This window comes from Rhinatrema bivittatum, chromosome 2 (assembly GCF_901001135.1).
Source record: "Rhinatrema bivittatum chromosome 2, aRhiBiv1.1, whole genome shotgun sequence".
Taxonomy (NCBI): Eukaryota; Metazoa; Chordata; class Amphibia; order Gymnophiona; family Rhinatrematidae; genus Rhinatrema; species Rhinatrema bivittatum.
The window spans coordinates 183,762,860-183,781,636 of NC_042616.1; the positions used below are offsets into that span (position 1 = coordinate 183,762,860).

Here is an 18,777-nt window from a genome sequence, read left to right on the forward strand (position 1 = left end):
AACTATATTTTTTGGGGCAGATTTTCAAAGGGTTACGCACATAAGATACATGCGTAACCCCTGAAAAGCTGCCCCTTCCATCCCCTGCGCGCGCCGAGCCTATCTTGCATAGGCTCGGCGGCGCGTGAAAGCCCCGGGACGCGCATAAGTCCCGGGAGCTTTCCTGGGGGGGGGGCGTGTTGGGGGCGTGTCATGGTCGGCGTGTCATCAGGGGGTGTTCCGGTGGTGGGGCTGTGGGCGTGGTTCCATCCCAGGGGCGTTCCGAGGGTGTGGCCGCGGCCTCTGGACCAGCCCCCAGACTGAAACATGGCACGCCGGCAGCCGGCCGGCGCGCGCAAGTTACACCTGCCTCGGGCAGGCGTAACTTGTAAATAAAGGTGGGGGGGAATTAGTTAGGACTGGGGGGTGGGTTAGATAGGGGAAGGGAGGGGAAGGTGGGGGGGGGGGGGGGGGCGGAAGGAAAGTTCCCTCTGAGGCCGCTCCAATTTCAGAGCAGCCTCGGAGGGAATGGAGGATGGCTGCGCGGCTCGGCACGCACAGGCTGCCGATTTTGCACAGCCTTGCGCGTGCCGACCCTGTATTTTATAACATGTGCGCGGCAGCGCGCATGTTATAAAATCTGGAGTAGATTTGTTCGCGCCGGGTTGCACGAACAAATCTATTCCCACGCGCACCTTTTAAAATCTACCCCTTTGAGTATAGCCTATTAAGTCTAATGATATTAAGAAGGAAATTTATTTGACTGAAGTGGATTGTTATAGACAGAAAGTAGATTTTAAAAAATGCTTGTTTTATTCTATTCAAATTCTGGCAGCAGCTAATAGTTTGAAAGAACTATTTCATATTGTGAAATTTTTGTCTTCTACTCCAGCTGTTCTGCAGAAAGGAAATAAACTAATGCTGCAAGTTGAGCAAATAGGTCAGTTTTTGCAAGATAAATTTGAGGATATTACAAAACAGTTTTCAGCCATACCAACTTACCATAATTTAGTTGATGACATTGATGTACCAGTTTTATGGGATTTTTTTCAAGAAGTCTCCAGGAGGGAGATTCTGGAAATTATTGCCAATATGAAAACTAATTATTGTCCCATGTCTGAATGCTCTAATGTCTCATTAAAGCTTTTGAGAGAGGATTTGGCAGACTTTCTTCCAGTCTTTTTTTTTTAATTGTTCCCTTGGGGGTAGATTTTAAAAGAAGTGCATGCACATCCATGTGCGTGCGGGACCCGGCGCGAGCACATGGATGCGCGTATTTTATAATTAAGGAGCGGATTGGGAGGGAACTTCCCTATCCCCCTGTCTATCCTTCCTTATCCTTCCCCTCTCCTCCCCACCCTCTTTAACATACCTTTTTTGCTTTTTGGTCCTTGTTTCTAAACTTACTTCAGCTTCCCAGCTTCTAAACTTACTTCGCCGGCAGCCGGCCAAGTGCACGAGTCTGTGGGACAGCATTCGATAGCGCTGTCCTGCACCGCCCCGAACACCCCCCATCCCCCCCCCCCCCCCCCCCCCCAGCAGAGGCCTGGCTCTTCTGTGCATAACGGGGATTACGTGCGCGGCTGGGCCCCTTCTGAAATGCGTACGGCGCACACAAGGCCTGGCCGCTCGTGTAGCTCACGGATTTTACGCTTTTGGGGTATTAAAAATCAGGCCGTTACCGAGGATCATGTACCTGGTGCCTTAAAAGGAACTGTAAATTCGTCTTTAAAGCAGGCTTATTCTGATGCTGATGATTTTAATAATTATCGACCCATTTCAAACTTGTCCTTTCTGTCTAAAATGTTGTAACGAGTTGTTCTATCTCAGTTGGAAACATTTGTAGACAAAAATGAGATTTTAATATGGGTTTAGACCTGCTCATAATAGTGAAACCTTGTAGTTGTCATTGGCAGATACTTTTCATAGGGGTTTTGATCTGGGACAAGAGTTCTTTCTAGTGCTCCTGGTCCTGGCAGTGGCCTTTGATACAATTGATCACACATTATTGTTGAAAAGATTATATCAAATGAGAACTGGGAAAGTGGTGTTGAAATGGTTTCAGTCTTTTCTCACAGGTTGTACTCTGGAATATTGTGGTTGATGGTTATAAGTTTTCTCTTTTCTCAGTAAAAGAAAGTATCCAACAAGGTTCTGCCTTGTCAGCTATGCTTTTTAATCTTTACATTGTTCCTATATGTAAAGTGATGGCAGATATGGATATGTGTTTTAAATTTTATGGGGATGACATCCAGGGTTCCATTTCTGAAACCATCAACAGAGTTTCTGTGTGTTTAATAAGGTTGAGATCTTGGCTAGTGGAGAATAGGTTATTATTAAATTTAAAAAAAAAAAGCCCTTTATCTAGTGAGAATTCCATCTGAACAAGCTCCAAATGAGATGGTGGATGATATCACCATTCCCATTGTTTCCAAGGCTCACAATCTGGGGATTTTACTGGACACTAAATTGACCATGAAACCCCAAATATCTAGAATGGTGAAGGGGGCATTTTAAAAATTGCAACTTTTATGAATATTGTGAGCTTTTTTTGAGTGAAGTAGATTTAAAAATTGTAATGCACTCCCTCATCATTGTTTCTTTTGATTATTGTAATTCCCTTTATTTGGGTTTACCTAAATCTGCTGTGCATGCCATGCTATTAGTGTAAAATGCGGCTGCTTGCATTATCTCTGAGGCTGCTCTTCATAAACATATTTCTCTTGTTCTAGCTAAGCTTCATTAGCTATCCATATTATGGTGCATTAAATTCAAAATCGTAATGCTCGTGTTTAAGGCTATTTGTGGTTTGGCACCTCCTTCTTTTAATGCAGCCTTAATGATATATAGACCAGTCAAGAGTCTATGGTCTGATTCTCAAAATGTGCTTTGTATTCCCTCATTCAAAGCAGTTAGGTTGGATGAGTTCAGGGAACCCTTATTATATGTGCAAGGGCCAGTTATTTGGGATTCTCTTCTGGATATAGTTAAGGCAGAACTTTCATTATTGAAGTTTAGAAAATTTGTAAAAGCATTCATTTTTTAGCAAGCTTTCTCCAATTTGAGGTGATTACTCTTCTTCTGCCTTTATACTTTGCATGTAATCTTTAACTGCAATTTTTATGATCTTGCAGCTCTCTTATTCCCATACCTAGGAACACCTCCTCCTAGAACATTAATAGTCACCTTTCCCAGACACTATTCTCCTAGGGCCCTGTTGGATCCCCCCTAATCATCAATGTAAGTGAATACATTTTTTTTTAACTTAAGTGAATGGCTCAGTGAGCATGGGCATGGTTATGTGTGTGTAAGAGTGTGTGTATGTGTTTTTGTGTGTCAGTGAATGTGTGTGAGTTGTGTAAGTACATGGGAGTGTGTGAGTGAGCATGTGTGCATGTATGTGACAGCGAGCATATGTGAGTGTGTGCGTGTATATCAGCGAGCATGTGTCAGCTAGTGTGTATGTATGTATCAAAAAGCATGCATGTGAGAGAGTGTGTCTCAGTATGTGTGTGAGCAAGAGTCAGTGTGTGTGTGTGTGTGTGTTTGTATGTATGTATGTGAATAAATGAACGTATGTGTGAGTGAGCTTGTGTGTATAAGAGAGAGAGAGGAGAAAGTCTGTGTGCTCCATTCACCCTTGACTAATCTATGACAATCTCAGGGTGATTGGAATAAAAATTTCTCAAGTATGGAGTATAGGGGATTTTTGGACCCAGGGAGGGAGGCTCAGTTGTGTAGACCCAGGCCCCAGGCTTCTCTCTGCCAGGCAGGGGGAGGGGTGGAAGGGGTAGAGGGCTTTTGGGAAGTTTTCTTTTGTTTTGCTTTAGGTTTTGGGGGTCATTTAATGTTTTTTTTCAATTTGGGAAATGAACGAAACTGAAAACACAATTTTAAACAAACTGAGAAATGAACCCCTGCCACCCAATGAAAAATCAAACCAAAACAAAAATTTTGCAGCTGCTCATTCCAAGCCACTTGGATTATAATATCAGTATTTCAAAGCTATGAAGAGTAGAGATGTGAATCGTGTGATCGATCGTCTTAACGATAGATTTTGGCTGGGGGGGGGGAGGGAATCGGATCGTCGCGGTTTTGTTTTTTTAAATATCGTGTAAATCGTAAATCGGGGGAGGGTAGGAAAACCGGCACACTAAAACATCCCTAAAACCCACCCCGACCCTTTAAAATAAATCCCCCACCCTCCTGAACCCCCCCAAAATGTCTTAAATTACCTGGGGTCCAGTGGGGGGGTCCCGGTGTGATCTTCCACTCTCGGGCCATGGGTGCGTTGATAGAAATGGCGCCGGCGCGATTTTGGTTCCTGTCCCCCGACGTCACGAGCGTAGGAGATTGCTCCCGGACCCCCACTGGACCCCCAGGGACTTTTGGCCAGCTTGGGGGGGCCTCCTGGCCCCCACAAGACTTGCCAAAAGTCCAGCGGGGGTCCGGGAACGACCTCCTGCACTCGAATCGTGTTGCCGTAATGAAAAATGGCGCCGGCCATACGGCCATACGGCCGGCGCTATTTTGCAATACGGCAATATGCAATACGCCATTTTGCAATACGGCAATATGGCCATACGGCCGGCGCCATTTTGCAATACGGCAAAATGCAATACGCCATTTTGCAATACGGCAATATGGCCATACGGCCGGCGCCATTTTGCAATACGGCAATATGGCCATACAGCCGGCACCATTTAATGGCCATATTGCCGTATTGCAAAATGGCGCCGTCCGTATGGCCGTATGGCCGGCGCCATTTTTCATTACGGCAACATGATTCGAGTGCAGGAGGTCATTCCCGGATCCCCGCTGGACTTTTGGCAAGTCTTGTGGGGGTCAGGAGGCCCCCCCAAGCTGGCCAAAAGTCCCTGGGGGTCCAGCGGGGGTCCGGGAGCGATCTCCTATGCTCGTGACGTCGGGGGACAGGGCAAAGGTAGCGCCGGCGCCATTTCTATCAACACACCCGTGGCCTGAGAGTGGAAGATCACACCGGGACCCCCCACTGGACCCCAGGTAATTTAAGACATTTTGGGGGGGTTCGGGAGGGTGGGGGATTTATTTTAAAGGGTCAGGTGGGTTTTAGGGTTGTTTTAGTGTGCCGGTTTTCCCGCCCTCCCCCTTCCCCTCCCCCTTCCCCCGATTTACGATTTTTGACGATAAATCGGGGGAATTCCTATTATATATCGCCTCTAACGATTTTTGACGATTTAAAATATATTGGACGATATTTTAAATCGTCAAAAAATGATTCACATCCCTAATAAAGAGCTTTAAAGCAAAGGGATGGAAGGAAAGGGAGTGATGTGCCTCAGTGCCATTCCAACCATTACATATATTAAAGTATATTTCTTTGTTTAGATTTGTAAATGTTTTAAGCACTTATTCAACACATTTCTTACCCTTTACAGAAGGGTAAGAAAGCAGATTAATATAGCAACCTTAATACTTTATTAGTAAACCAAAATTAAATCAGCATTTTGGTATGGAAATACTCATATGAAATTTACATAATGCTATTATATTTCAAGGATGTACATGAATGAAGTATATGGTGATGCATGTGAAAAATAAAGCTCAATTTATTGCATTAGTCATTTTGTTAATATATAATTTTCAAACTGTATATGCCCAATAAGTAAGGTAGGTCAAAGTTATTGTATGACCTAAATATCTTATTTGTAGTGTGACAAAATAATGCTGTTGGCCCAATACCTCCAGATAATTGGCCATTTACATGGCTCAAGAATTTTGTAGAATTATGAGAGTTGGCAGTAATGTTGCTGTGTGACTTATGAGTTTGCTTTTAGATAGGCACAGTGCAATATTCATATACCTGAATATAGAAAAGCAAATATTAAAGCCTGTAATCAGTTGTTGTGTTATGTTTAAAGATATGCTTATACTTTATTTTTGCTATGTCAGCTTGAAATACCATATTAAACAAAATACACAGTTAATGTAGAGTGTATGTACTATAAAAGCTAACAACGCAAAACTACAAACAACCAGGAACTAATTACACACAGCTCAAAAACAAGAATATTAGTTTAGTGTGAATACCGTTTTTACTGGAAAATAAAGGTGAAAAATTGGCTAAGGGATCGCTGCAAATGAGAAAACTGTGTTCTGTTGGTGAATACTTACATACATATAGACCCACACATAAAAATGTGAACATTTGGTTTATATGCCTAGCTACCTGATAACAGAGTATTTAGACAAGCTTATCTGTGTTCCTATTTATGGATGTACATTCATGCATAAAAATGGTGCTTGGAAAAAAAAAAGCAGTATACAGAATCTACTCTTTATTATGCTGCCTGATACAGTAATTCTTTACATTGATAAGCACTTCAAAACAGCAAACTCCACAGCTGCTAACCGTTTATCAGTCATTGTAACACAAAAGCAGTTCTTAGAAACCATGGGGAAAAAAATAGTCTCAGGGCCGTCTGCATGACTAGAAGACCTTAAATGCTTAAAATATTCTATACAAGTAATAATCCAATGTGTTTGTAATGTGAGATGCAGAACAGTGTAATTCATATTTTATCAGAGGCCACACCTTTTGACTAGAGAGTATTTCAGAAAGATCCACATCTTGTAGGTAGTTGGCCTGCTTTGGTGTGCCATGAAAGGAGAAAGGCTTTCACTGTCAAATGCGCTCTGCGCCGCCATACCTTGTTCTTGGGGGATTTGCAGTGTAATCCCATGCAACGTGATTGCAGGCAATACAGATGTGAAAGAGCTGCTTTCTGCGGAGCATAATGATAGGATGAGCATTAGCAATGTACCGTGCCTGTTTCTCATCCATACTGGAGAGGTTAACAATAAGCAGGGATGGTCAGGAAGGGTGGATGAGAGGAGTAAGTAGAACAGGTTAGTTCAATTCACACCAGTACAATTATTGTACTTCTCCTTTTAACCTACTTTTTTTTCCCCCCTTTTCTCCACCTCCCCCCCAGGACTTTGCTAAAAGCACTTTTTGTGTCTTTTCTCTTTGTACTTTAGATATCTTCATTGTTGCTCCATTAACCAGTATACTCTCATTACCTTCATTAGAGCATCTCCCTTTAGTCACTGTGGGGGCAAATAGAAAGCCATCAAATGCTAGGCTGCATTTTCTTTTCTGCACTTTCAAAGAAGTAAAAAAAAAAAAAAAAGAAGTCTTCAATTGTCCTCCATGGTACAATACAAAATTAGATGTTTTGCTATCAAGTGAAGGGGAAGCCTCTAACGTTGTAGATACTTTAAATTAAAAGGATGATTACTGTGCATTCATTTTGTTGTGGATTTCAGCAGCACAGCCTGCTGGTTCTTTTTTCTCTGTTCTCAAAACAAAACATCTTCTTACATAGGCTTATCGAGGTAACAGAAGAAGAAAGTGAGGGCAGATTCTTGGGAATTGGAGAGCTCCAGACCGCACTGTAGTTGCTAAAATGTGTATTCAGTTGCTCTTTTTGATCTCACCACGTAATGTGCCTGAGTTAAGCTCTGTGTTATGAGTAGATGGTGGTACAAGAGAGGCTACATTCTGGGTTATTCATTGATTCACTAGTTTTTCAAGGATGATCAAGATGGAGCACGGAAGGTATTAAGATGGAGAGAAACTTTAATCCATTTCATTTTTTATGGAAATGCTTGGCTGTACTATGGGGAGGGCAATTTTCAATCCCATTAGGGTAGTTCTTGAAGGGTTTGCTGTGCATACTGTTCAGGATTATTGTGGCTTGTATATATAGTTTTTACCAAAAATTAATAAAGAAAGGTTAAAAAAAAAGACTTATTATAGTCTGATGCTTGTATATTAATTTGCTCTGTCTTTATGTACTCCTCTTTGGAGTGTCTCTTGGGACTGGAAAGGCAGCTAAGATAATTTTAAATTAAATTAAACACATTTACTAATATAAAAACATTTGAATATTGCCTCCATTGACTTTCTGCTACAAAATATTGATCTGCTGTAAGGTTTTGTTATTTTATTTTAAAACATTTCTAACCTACCCATCCATAGATCTGGGCAGGGTAAAAATAAACATTCATAGTTATATAAACAAAAATAAATAGAAAAAAAATGGAATTGCAGACAATACCACATCTGTTATTTGTACCATGTAACATAAGTGCTCAGTGCATCAGACACAGAAAATTGGAACCTAACTTTATTGCATGCTTGTGACTCTATCCAGTTGTAGAAGGCATTAAAATGAAATTTAGGGCAAATATAAAGAAATTTGTTATTTATAAAAATCTTGTGCAGTTATTGTAATTTTACCAAAGTTTTATGGCTAATGTTGCATACTTCTCTGTGATGTTAACAGTAATCATAAGACATATTTTTTCTGTTTATTATTTTAGGTCACGTGTGCAAATTTAACAAATGGTGGAAAATCAGAACTCCTAAAATCAGGAAGCTCCAAATCAACACTAAAGCACATATGGACAGAAAGCAGCAAAGACTTATCCATCAGTCGATTTCTGTCACAGACTTTGCGTGGCAAAGAGAATGAAACCGCTTTGGATCTACGGTATGACACCCCAGAACCTTATTCTGAGCAGGATCTCTGGGAATGGCTGAGGAACTCCACAGACCTGCAAGAGCCTCGGCCCAGAGCTAAAAGACGGCCTATTGTCAAGACAGGGAAGTTTAAGAAAATGTTTGGCTGGGGTGATTTTCACTCCAACATTAAAACTGTCAAGTTAAACCTATTAATAACTGGAAAAATTGTAGACCATGGCAATGGAACCTTTAGTGTTTACTTCAGGCATAATTCCACCGGTCAAGGGAATGTGTCCGTGAGCTTGGTGCCTCCGACCAAGATTGTGGAATTTGACTTGGCACAGCAGTCGGTGATTGATTCCAAAGATTCCAAGTCTTTCAATTGTCGTGTTGAGTATGAAAAGGTTGACAAGGCTACCAAGAACACACATTGCAACTATGATCCTTCAAAAACATGTTACCAGGAGCAGACCCAAAGTCATGTGTCATGGCTGTGCTCCAAGCCCTTCAAAGTAATCTGCATTTACATTTCATTTTACAGCACAGATTATAAACTAGTACAGAAAGTGTGTCCTGACTACAACTACCACAGTGATACACCCTATTTCCCTTCTGGTTGATGACAAAATATGAATGAGACTGAAGCTGGAGGAATAAAAGGGGTCATGACGAGACAGAGCTCTTACCATGAAGAAGAAAGCCACATCTATTGCCTGGAATGTGTCTACTCTGTTGCTGAAGACAGCCAATTGCTCAGACAATATACATTTGGAAAGCAATCAGATGCTGTTTCTTCCTAGTTAACGCCATGTACCAGTCTATATTAGTAAGACATAATGGATTCAAAAAACCTGGACTTGTGCATACACATATATTTTATCTTTCAGGCAGTGAGATTCTTGTTACTAGGGCTTTCATTGTCTGATACATAATACATCAGGATAGCCTCTCATCAAGCACCAAGGATTAACCATACAGAGAGCAATTGTTAACACAGATTATTATGGAAATTTCATTTTGAATAGTGAATATACTCCAATGAACAAACTTCACTGTCTTAATGGTTTATTCTGTGCAAAAGGAAGCTGTACGGGGAAACAAATAATACCCTTAGGAGTATGCAGTGGTAAAAGAGGGAATACACACTCCAGGATAGCACTATTTATTGTATGAACTCAAGAAAAGAATGGCTTTCTCCCAGATTACAATAGACACATTCAAGGTAGTGTAAGGTGGCTTTTTTTCTGTGGTGGGGCCTGTTTTTAGTAAAGATGTCCAAACATTTAGAATTTACATGTGGAAAGACATTAGGATTTCATATTGCTGTATTTGCCGTTGACATTTGCAGAGTCAAGACCAATTGTGTAGCTGAAAACTACCAAGCTATATAAGAAAGAAAATACTGTACTCGATAGAAACCATGTAAGTTATAAGTGACTGATATCTTTATTACAGTATATTGTAACAAATTCAATATCCTAGTCTTCATTTGTATGAATGGTTTGTATTGTATATAGTTTAACCAGTGTTCCTTGAGCCGCTTATTAATATTAACTTGTAATTGTCTTTCTGCTTGTTATTGGTTAAAACAAACAAGGAAATGAGGAATCAGTTTTATCAATGTAGCTGTAAACTTCATTAAAAAAAGGACAGAATAATGTACAAAGCATTTATTCAGCTAAAGTATTGTTGAACGCTATACATAGACAACATTACAGTCTGTCTGTATTTAGATATTTTATTTCTGGACAAAAGATACGATGTACATAAACATTAAATAAAGTTGAGTTTCAATATTTTTTGGTTTAAATGGATATAACATGAAGATTACACCGTAACTGGATATATATAGGTTACCGTTCTGCTACAAAAGCAGAAGTTCCTTGTCAATCTAGACAGCCAGACAAACAATTACTGTGGAAGTTTTAATTATGCCTAGGGATCCACACATAATTGACATTAGCTATCAGTCAACTTTCTCTCAAATGAATGCTGCTCAGCAATTATTCATACACAGCATATGTCCTTACTCAGGAGTTGCTGATGTTTATCTTGCTCACATTTGACCCTATTCTAACCTCACAGACTAATCTGTTTAGGCAGGTATAAACACATTGGTTTCAAATCACCCACATTATTTTTGGCTCCTGAAGGGGAAATCGTGGAAAATAACTTGGTGTTTTCAAATTGCGACTGATGCAGTAGGAGACATTCATGAGGCATTTGCCAAAAATGAAATATTCATCATCAACTGAAAAAATATATTTTGAGGGACACAGGAGGTGGAACCACAATAAATCTCTCCACTCCATTCACAAGCACTGCTTAGATTCTATTATTTCCTATGGTGCTGATTTTGATACATTTCAATCCTTCTTTTTAGCTTTTTGAAAATAGGAAAGATAACTAGAACAAACTACATAAATAAAAAATGCACTAAAATAATTTATAACAAGAACAAATGATTATTGTATCCATTCAGATAATATTGCAAATAATTAAAAACCTGTTTTTAAACACTAGTTACAATTTTTTTGTGTACAATATACTTTTAAAGGATCTTGGATCACTTTTTTTCTGATGAGATGGATATAATCACATTTTGCAAACCAATTTGGCCTACTTACAATAGGGATGGGCAAACCTTGGCCTGAAAGCCAGAACTAAGCTGACATCTGCATTTAGTGACCTGCCTACCTCTTAGTGCTCTCTATTGTTTCTGCCCACAGAGGGCACCACTGTCATAATCCTGCAGCCTGCCAATGTTTTCAGTGACTTCCCAACATCTTGTGCAACAGTGCATCATTTCAGGCTGGGGTTGATAACATTAGGTGGGCTGCTAGAGGACGGCAGTGGTGCATCCGTAGGTCAGAGCTAGAAATGCAGGCACATGGATGTGAGTTGGTGGCTGAAGAGTGGAAGAGGCCACTGGCAGAGACCATCCTGCTGGCAGCTGAAGAGTGGAAAGGTTGTATCCTTCCAATTCACTGACCAATACAGAGCCCTGATCTGTGTTCATCTGGATTGCCACTTAATTTGGATTGAAATGTGAATTTTTAATGGTGATTGCCTATGTTGCTAAGAGGATTTTAATGTAAGCTGATTCAGATTTCAAATCAAACCAACTCAGCTTTACCAAGATAACCAAGGTATAAATGAAAGAAGAAGAGAGAATGGGTATTTGAGAGGGAGGAAATATATGAGAATGAGAGGGACAGACCATGTGTGACTGAGAGGGAGAGAGCGAGTGAGAGCTCTAAGGGATACATCCCAAGCCCTTGGTACAGATAATACCATCTCTTGTATCCTAATCTAAATCTCATTTTTTTCTTTCATTCACATCTTTGGACCCCACTCTATCACATTCACTTTGTTATACCTTACACATTTATAATTGCACTTCACACATTTTATATACAGTTTGAATGCAAATACATTCTCATTTATATGAGATATATATGTGTGGAGTGCAATGATATATATACACACACACTATTCCTATTCTGTGTAACAAAATTGTTATTATTGTTAAATAGTAATGCTATATTAGCAAGCATGAATCACTTACACTGACTACTTCTAATATAATATTGCCCTAGATGAAATCAATTATCTATCAGTAAGAGTGTGCAAGAGGTTTTTTTTGCATTTATTTTGTAAAAATTATGCTTCATTTGGACCGATGATTAAGAGTAAGGCAATGAAGATCGAGTGACTGGGAGTGCTTATTATGATGGTCCTACATTAACACAGTTATATATGGTTTATAAAAAATTTAAGAAAGAATTCTTTGAGAGGTTTGGTTATGTATGCAAATGATTAAAGAAGTGACTTTGAATTAGGGAATTTTGATATAATATGAAAGCTATTAAATCTATTTTGCAATTGCTAGTGAGAGATGGCTTATAAACCTGAATAAAGGCAAGTTTATTTGCTTTCCCCAAAATATACAGGGCCTAGGAGAAGTTGTTAGTTTAATTAATTAAAATCATTGAGGGGGTGGATTTTCAAAAGGTCTAACCAGGGTCATTTTTCAAAATGCGATGGGCCATTATCGTGTCCTTTAGGGCTTTATCACATGCAATATCGCCCTAATGCACTTGATAACGAACACATCGAGAAAAATAAAATTTAAATAAGGGAAAGGGAAGGGGTTGGGGTGGGGTTAGGAAAAATTGTTTCCGGTACTGCTGTGGGTGATAATTTTTAACACATTATCTCTGGCAGTAGCACCGGAAATAGCTACACCTTTTACGGAGTTGCTATGGGGGTGATAGTGTACTCCTTGTCGCAACTGCAGAGGGTGAAAACGCACTGCCTCGATGCGGCCGGGTGCACACTAATGTCCCCCCCTTGCTGCAGCTCATCATTCTCCTGTATTTATAGTGGAATGATAAATCCTTCAGTTTGTGAGTTAGCTGGTTAAAACCTCTGCTTTTAAATTCTCTCCTCCATTGACCAGTAAAATTTAAGCACCTAAATTTATAAGGTGGGGAATTATAGCCAGCAAAATGAGCTACTCCAGGGGCATTCCTGGGGCAGGGGGCTTATGACTTATCTGGCTAGTAGTGATATTCAGCACTAACCAGTTTAGGCAGGCACCCTAGCTGCACAAAAAGTAGTCCTAAGTTTAGCCATTTAGGTTGTGCAGGCCACTCCAGCCGAACAAATAGCAGTCCAAAATCCAGCTGGTAATATTCAGCTGAAATATTTCCTAAACATTGCCAACTAAAATTTGTCTGTGATCACCTTATCACCACTTTGAAAAAAAATTGCCCTTTGGATGTCTTCTAGCAGGTAACTTTTCTAAATCCGGATTTTGGTTGAATCAAGCAATGCTCAATTGGTTTCACTGGTATATCTTTCATGCCATTTCAAATAGCCATATTAAACATGAATAGTATGTGCTTATATCATTTAATGTGGGACCCACACTCACAGAGTTTGTATATCAATCAAACTCAAATTTGGTAATGGGTCACTTTACTTTATTTTAAGTCCACTTTGTTTTATTTTTTTTATTTTAAATTTTTTGTTAAAATCTCTACAAAAACCTCCCAGTATGCTGACGAACTTCAAAATCATAGATCATATATCATGGGATGAATGCTCAATGTAAACACACATTTCATTTGGCAAGCATTGAATAAAAATCCCGAATCACAATCCAAAGCTCAATTTTTATTTGTAATAAAGAAAATACTCATCTCAAAACATTGAATGAAAATCCCGAGTCCCAATGTTTTGAGATGAGTGTGGGTCCCACATTAAATGATATATTCATATACTATTCATGTTTAATATGGCTATTTGAAATGGCATGAAAGATATACCAGTGAAACCAATTGAGCATTGCTTGTGTTACCACTAAAATGTTTTCTGGAATACATGTTGTGTACTTTGGGTGGTGATTGTGTTTGGTTGAATGAAGACATCTTAATTAGTCTTACATCATTATTCTTGGGTTCCTTTTTTCCTGATAATCAAAATGATCTCCCTACAATGTGCATGTATTTATCAGGTATAATGAATATCAGATTCATGTCTACTATCTTTGAATAGCATTTTAGACATATTTATTTATTTATTTATTTTATTTATTTAATGTCTTTTTTATACCGATAACCGTTCACACATCGTATCGGTTTACAGTTAAACAGGAACCATTGGGCAGAACCCTTACATATAACATTGCAAACAGGTTAACTTTTGGGCAGGGCCCTTACATAAAATTGAGAACAGCAAAATCACTATATACATATCACCAAAACTATATACAAAAGATAAGTACATAAATAGCCGAGTCAAAGTACAAAATCGATAGGCATACAACGTAATCCGAGAAATAAATCATAAGTCGCGTATCAGATTCTAGGAGAATCACTTATTTAATCAGTAAGGATTTATGTAATGGGAGGTGATGTGTGGTAAGCTTGCTGGAAGAGCCATGTTTTCAGTTTTTTTTTGAAAGTGGGTGTGTATGATTCCAGGCGTATATCAGGAGGCAGGGAGTTCCATATAGAGGGGCCGGCTAGGGAGAAAGCTCTGTTTATAGTGGACGATAATTTGAAAGATTTGATAGGTTGTGCACGTAGGGTTCCTTGGAGGGCAGTACGTGTGGGTCTGTTCGAGGTGCGGGGGAGGAGTGGGGGGTTAATCCAATTCAGGTTAGAGTTCAACAGACTTTTGTGGATGATGGAACAGGCTTTATAGAGAATTCGAGAGTGTATAGGGAGCCAATGAAGTTCGATGAGTGTGGGGGTGATGTGATCTCTTTTTTTTCGTGTTTGATAGTATCCTGGCGGCAGCGTTTTGTAGTAGTTGTAGGGGTTTGATATGGGTAGCGGGGATGCCTAGAAAAAGTGCATTACAATAGTCTACCTTAGATAAAATGATAGACTGTAGTACAGTGCGGAAATCAGAAAAGTGTAGCAGTGGTTTGAGTTTTTTTATGGTTTGGAGCTTAAAGAAGCATTCCTTAATGATAGATTTAATGAAAGGTTTGAATGTAAGATGGTTATCAATGAAAACACCAAGGTTGCGAACGTGTGATGGGAAAGTTGTGGAAGAGTATGCAGGTGGGATGTCTGGGAGCGGTGGCCTGTTAGATATAATTAAAAGTTCAGTCTTGCTGGGGTTTAGCGCTAGTTGCATGTCATTTAGTAATTTGTTGATGGCTGAGAGACAGGATTCCCAGTTGCGAAGGGCAGTAAGGAGAGAGTCAGAGAATGGGAAAATAAGTTGCACATCGTCCGCATAAATAAAATGCTTGATGTGGAGGTTAGTGAGGAGGGTGGTAAGGGGGAGCATGTATATATTAAAGAGGGTGGAGGAGAGTGAAGAACCTTGGGGCACACCTTGGGGAAGACTGATGGGGTCAGATTCATTGTTATCAACTAATACTGTGAAAAGGCGATCCTGGAGATACGATCGTATCCAGGAAAGGGCATTGCCAGTGATCCCGATGCTCCTGAGGATGTTAAGGAGGACATCATGATTGACTGTGTCGAATGCCGCTGAGATGTCAAGCATGGCAATCAGATAAGAAGAACCTGAGTCTGTACCTCTGATGAGGGTATCATGTAGAGAGAGTAGCAGGGTTTCAGTACTTAATTGCTTTCTGAAACCGTGTTGTGTGGATGGGAGAATCTTGTTTTGCTCCAGGTGATCTGAGAGCCGTGAGTTGACAATTTTTTCAAGAACTTTAGCTAGGAGGGGTAAGTTAGAGACAGGTCTGTAATTAGATAAAGTGTCAGGGTCAAGATTAGGTTTTTTGAGTAGTGGTTTCACTACTGCTTGTTTAAGAACATTGGGGACTGTGCCATGCTCTAGGGAACAGTTAAGGATATTTGAGAGGGGTTTGGCAATCACCTCGGGGATAGCTAGCAGGAGTTTAGTGGGGATAGTTTCGGAAGGATGAGATGATGGTTTTAATTTTTTAAGGATGTTTTGTACTTCGAGAGAGGATGAAGAGTCAAAAGACGAGAGGGAGACTGGAGAGTTGATGGTGGGCAGATAAATATTGACGTTATTATGTGAGAATTGTGCAGTGATGGAGGAGACCTTGTTTTTGAAAAATTGAGCTAATTCATTGGAGCGGTTTTTAGAGGGATTGGCTGATATTTGCGTGGGGGCAGGAGAAGTGAGGTCCGCCACCATGGTGAAAAGGGCCTTAGGGTTGTATTGCATACCATGTATTTTTTTAGCATAGTAACTACGTTTAGCCTGGAGGATGGAGTTTCTATATTCGTGCATTCGCTGGTAGTATAAAGTTTTGGTTGCAGGGGATTGATGTTTGCGCCATGACCTCTCAGCTGTTCTGAGTTGGATTTTCAGATTCCTAAGATCAGGCGTATACCAGGGTTTTCTGTTTCTACGGTTTGGGTTAATAGTTTTCGTTATAAGAGGGCAATGTTTGTCAGCAATGTTGAGGGTGAGATTGATCCAGGTAGAGAAGGCATTGTCTGGGGATGAGGCGTCAATTTGGTTGTCTATGTCAGCGCATGCTTGTGAGATGGTATCTATATCGCATGGTTTGCGAAATTTAAAAGAAAAGGGCTGCTGGGGTGTGATGGGGGACATTTGCGGGAGAGAGAGTTTAGTCTGAATCAGGGAGTGGTCAGACCAAGGTACTGTGTTGCATGTAGGGGGATTGTTTATGTTGATGGGGGAGTTGACAAAGATCAGATCAAGTGTGTGGCCAGCTTTATGTGTAGGAGCGTTCACGATTTGTTGGAAACCCATTGCTTCAAGAGAGGAAAGGAATGCTTCGCATGCTGGAGATTGCGGGGAGGTGTCCACGTGTAAATTAAAATCCCCTAGGAGAATTGTGGGTATGTCAGGGGATAGAGAATTTGCAAAAAATTCGATAAGAGGAGATGAATCTTTCTCCAGTAGGCCTGGGGGCGTATAAATGAGACATAGTTGGAGCGACTTAGATTTGAAAAAGCCGATTTCGTACTGGTTTGGAATATCACAATTCTGGGGTAGTAGTTGAAACTCCTTTTTTACAGCCAAGAGTATGCCACCACCTCTTTTCTTTTTCCGAGGGATAGAGAAAACATCGTAGGTTTCTAAGGGTAGCTGGTTGATGAGGGGCGTGTCATGTTGTTTAAACCAGGTTTCCGTGACAGCACATATTTCTGGTTTAGAATCTGTGAGAATATCATGTAGTAGATGGGTTTTCTTTTGGAGTGATTGTGCGTTAAATAGAATAATGGAGATAAGAGATAAACTGATGGCTTGAGTGCGTGTGAGGGTGTATATTGGGATAAGCCTTCTTTTGCTGAGCTTAGTCTGGTGGTGTGGGGTCTGATAAGAGAATGTAAAGGGAAAAAATGGGTTGTGTCCCAGGTGGCAGGATAGAGAACAGTTTCCACTTAAAGGAGGCATTGTTAACCTACAGTGTGTTAATAGTGTAGAGTTTGGTGAGACAGTTGTAAGGCAGAAAGGTACCGAGAACTATTGTCATACAGTTTACAGATAAAGCACCATTCTAATAGTGTTTCCGGCGATAATGATTAATAAAGCCGGTTGTACAGTAGGTTAAACAATTCTGACAGAGATTATCTTATTTAAAGGTGTCTGGATAGCAAAGGATGTAAAACACTGATATTGATAACGTGCATATGCATTAAAACTAGCAAAGAGGCATATGAGTGGATTACTTCTAAAAGAGGTCCTGGTTAGGCACAGAAACAACGCATTAATCCCGCTAACGCATTGGTAAAGAGAGCGAGGATGGTACAGCGTGCTAAATAGCCTTCACAATATTAAGCAACAGACACATGAAGCACATAGGGTTAATTGTCGTTCAGAATCAGATTACCAGAGGCTCACTGACAGGTGCTATAACGTTTGCTAGCCTTACTGTTAGTAGTTTTAAATGATCGTACTGTTAAGCTTGTCTAAGCTTAGGCTGTACCCGCTGGTTCAAGCAGGAACACTTTGATATTACTGCCGATACTTGTATGACTAACCGTTTGAGACTTACTCTGACCGCAGTATCTACGGCAGGTTATGACAGACACAAGGGAGACGTCCTTCCGGTCTATCGAACCGGACTGCTCGAAGGGGCGCTCAAAGGGGCAGGCCCCTTTGTCGCGCTCCTTCGGCGCGTGACGCTAAGCGCGTGACGCTTGACCAGGTTAGATTTTTATAGATGACTCTTTTTTGTGTCGCTCAAAAGTGATGTCATCAATATGGGTCTTAGCATCCAGCACAGAGATTTAAAAGCGGAGTCGTTAGAAGCAGGGCAGTCTTCCAGCTGGGGGAGGGGTCAACAGCCATGAGGTGGAGGAGGAGGAGAGGGTCCAATGGAGGGCTGGGTGCAGGAAACAGCTCAATCCAAGCCCTGGATCCTGGCTTGCAGAGCAGAGAAAAGAAAGGCAAGTACCTGTACGGAGATTTAAAAGCACATTCGTTAGAAGCAGGGCGGTCTTCCAGCTGGGGGAGGGGTCAACAGCCACGAGGTGGAGGAGGAGGAGAGGGTCCAATGGAGGGCTGGGTGCAGGAAACAGCTCAATCCAAGCCCTGGATCCTGGCTTGCAGAGCAGAGAAAAGAAAGGCAAGTACCTGTACGGAGATTTAAAAGCACATTCGTTAGAAGCAGGGCAGTCTTCCAGCTGGGGGAGGGGTCAACAGCCACGAGGTGGAGGAGGAGGAGAGGGTCCAATGGAGGGCTGGGTGCAGGAAACAGCTCAATCCAAGCCCTGGATCCTGGCTTGCAGAGCAGAGAAAATATAAATTATATTATGCATTTACCAATGTTGCTAAAATAATTTTACTCC

General features: G+C 40.7%; 1 protein-coding gene across 3 annotated transcripts in view; it reads left to right on the top strand.

The window, feature by feature from the left end:
- NXPH1 (neurexophilin 1) overlaps positions 1–10,265 on the top strand; it is a 610,521-nt gene extending 600,256 nt beyond the window's left edge. For all 3 annotated transcript variants that reach the window (XM_029588959.1, XM_029588961.1, XM_029588960.1), the window contains one exon: positions 8,347–10,265. In XM_029588959.1, coding sequence (XP_029444819.1) covers positions 8,347–9,108 — 762 coding nt within the window. In that variant the 3' untranslated portion in view covers positions 9,109–10,265. The remainder of the gene's footprint in view (positions 1–8,346) is intronic.
- Positions 10,266–18,777: the final 8,512 nt, after the last annotated feature.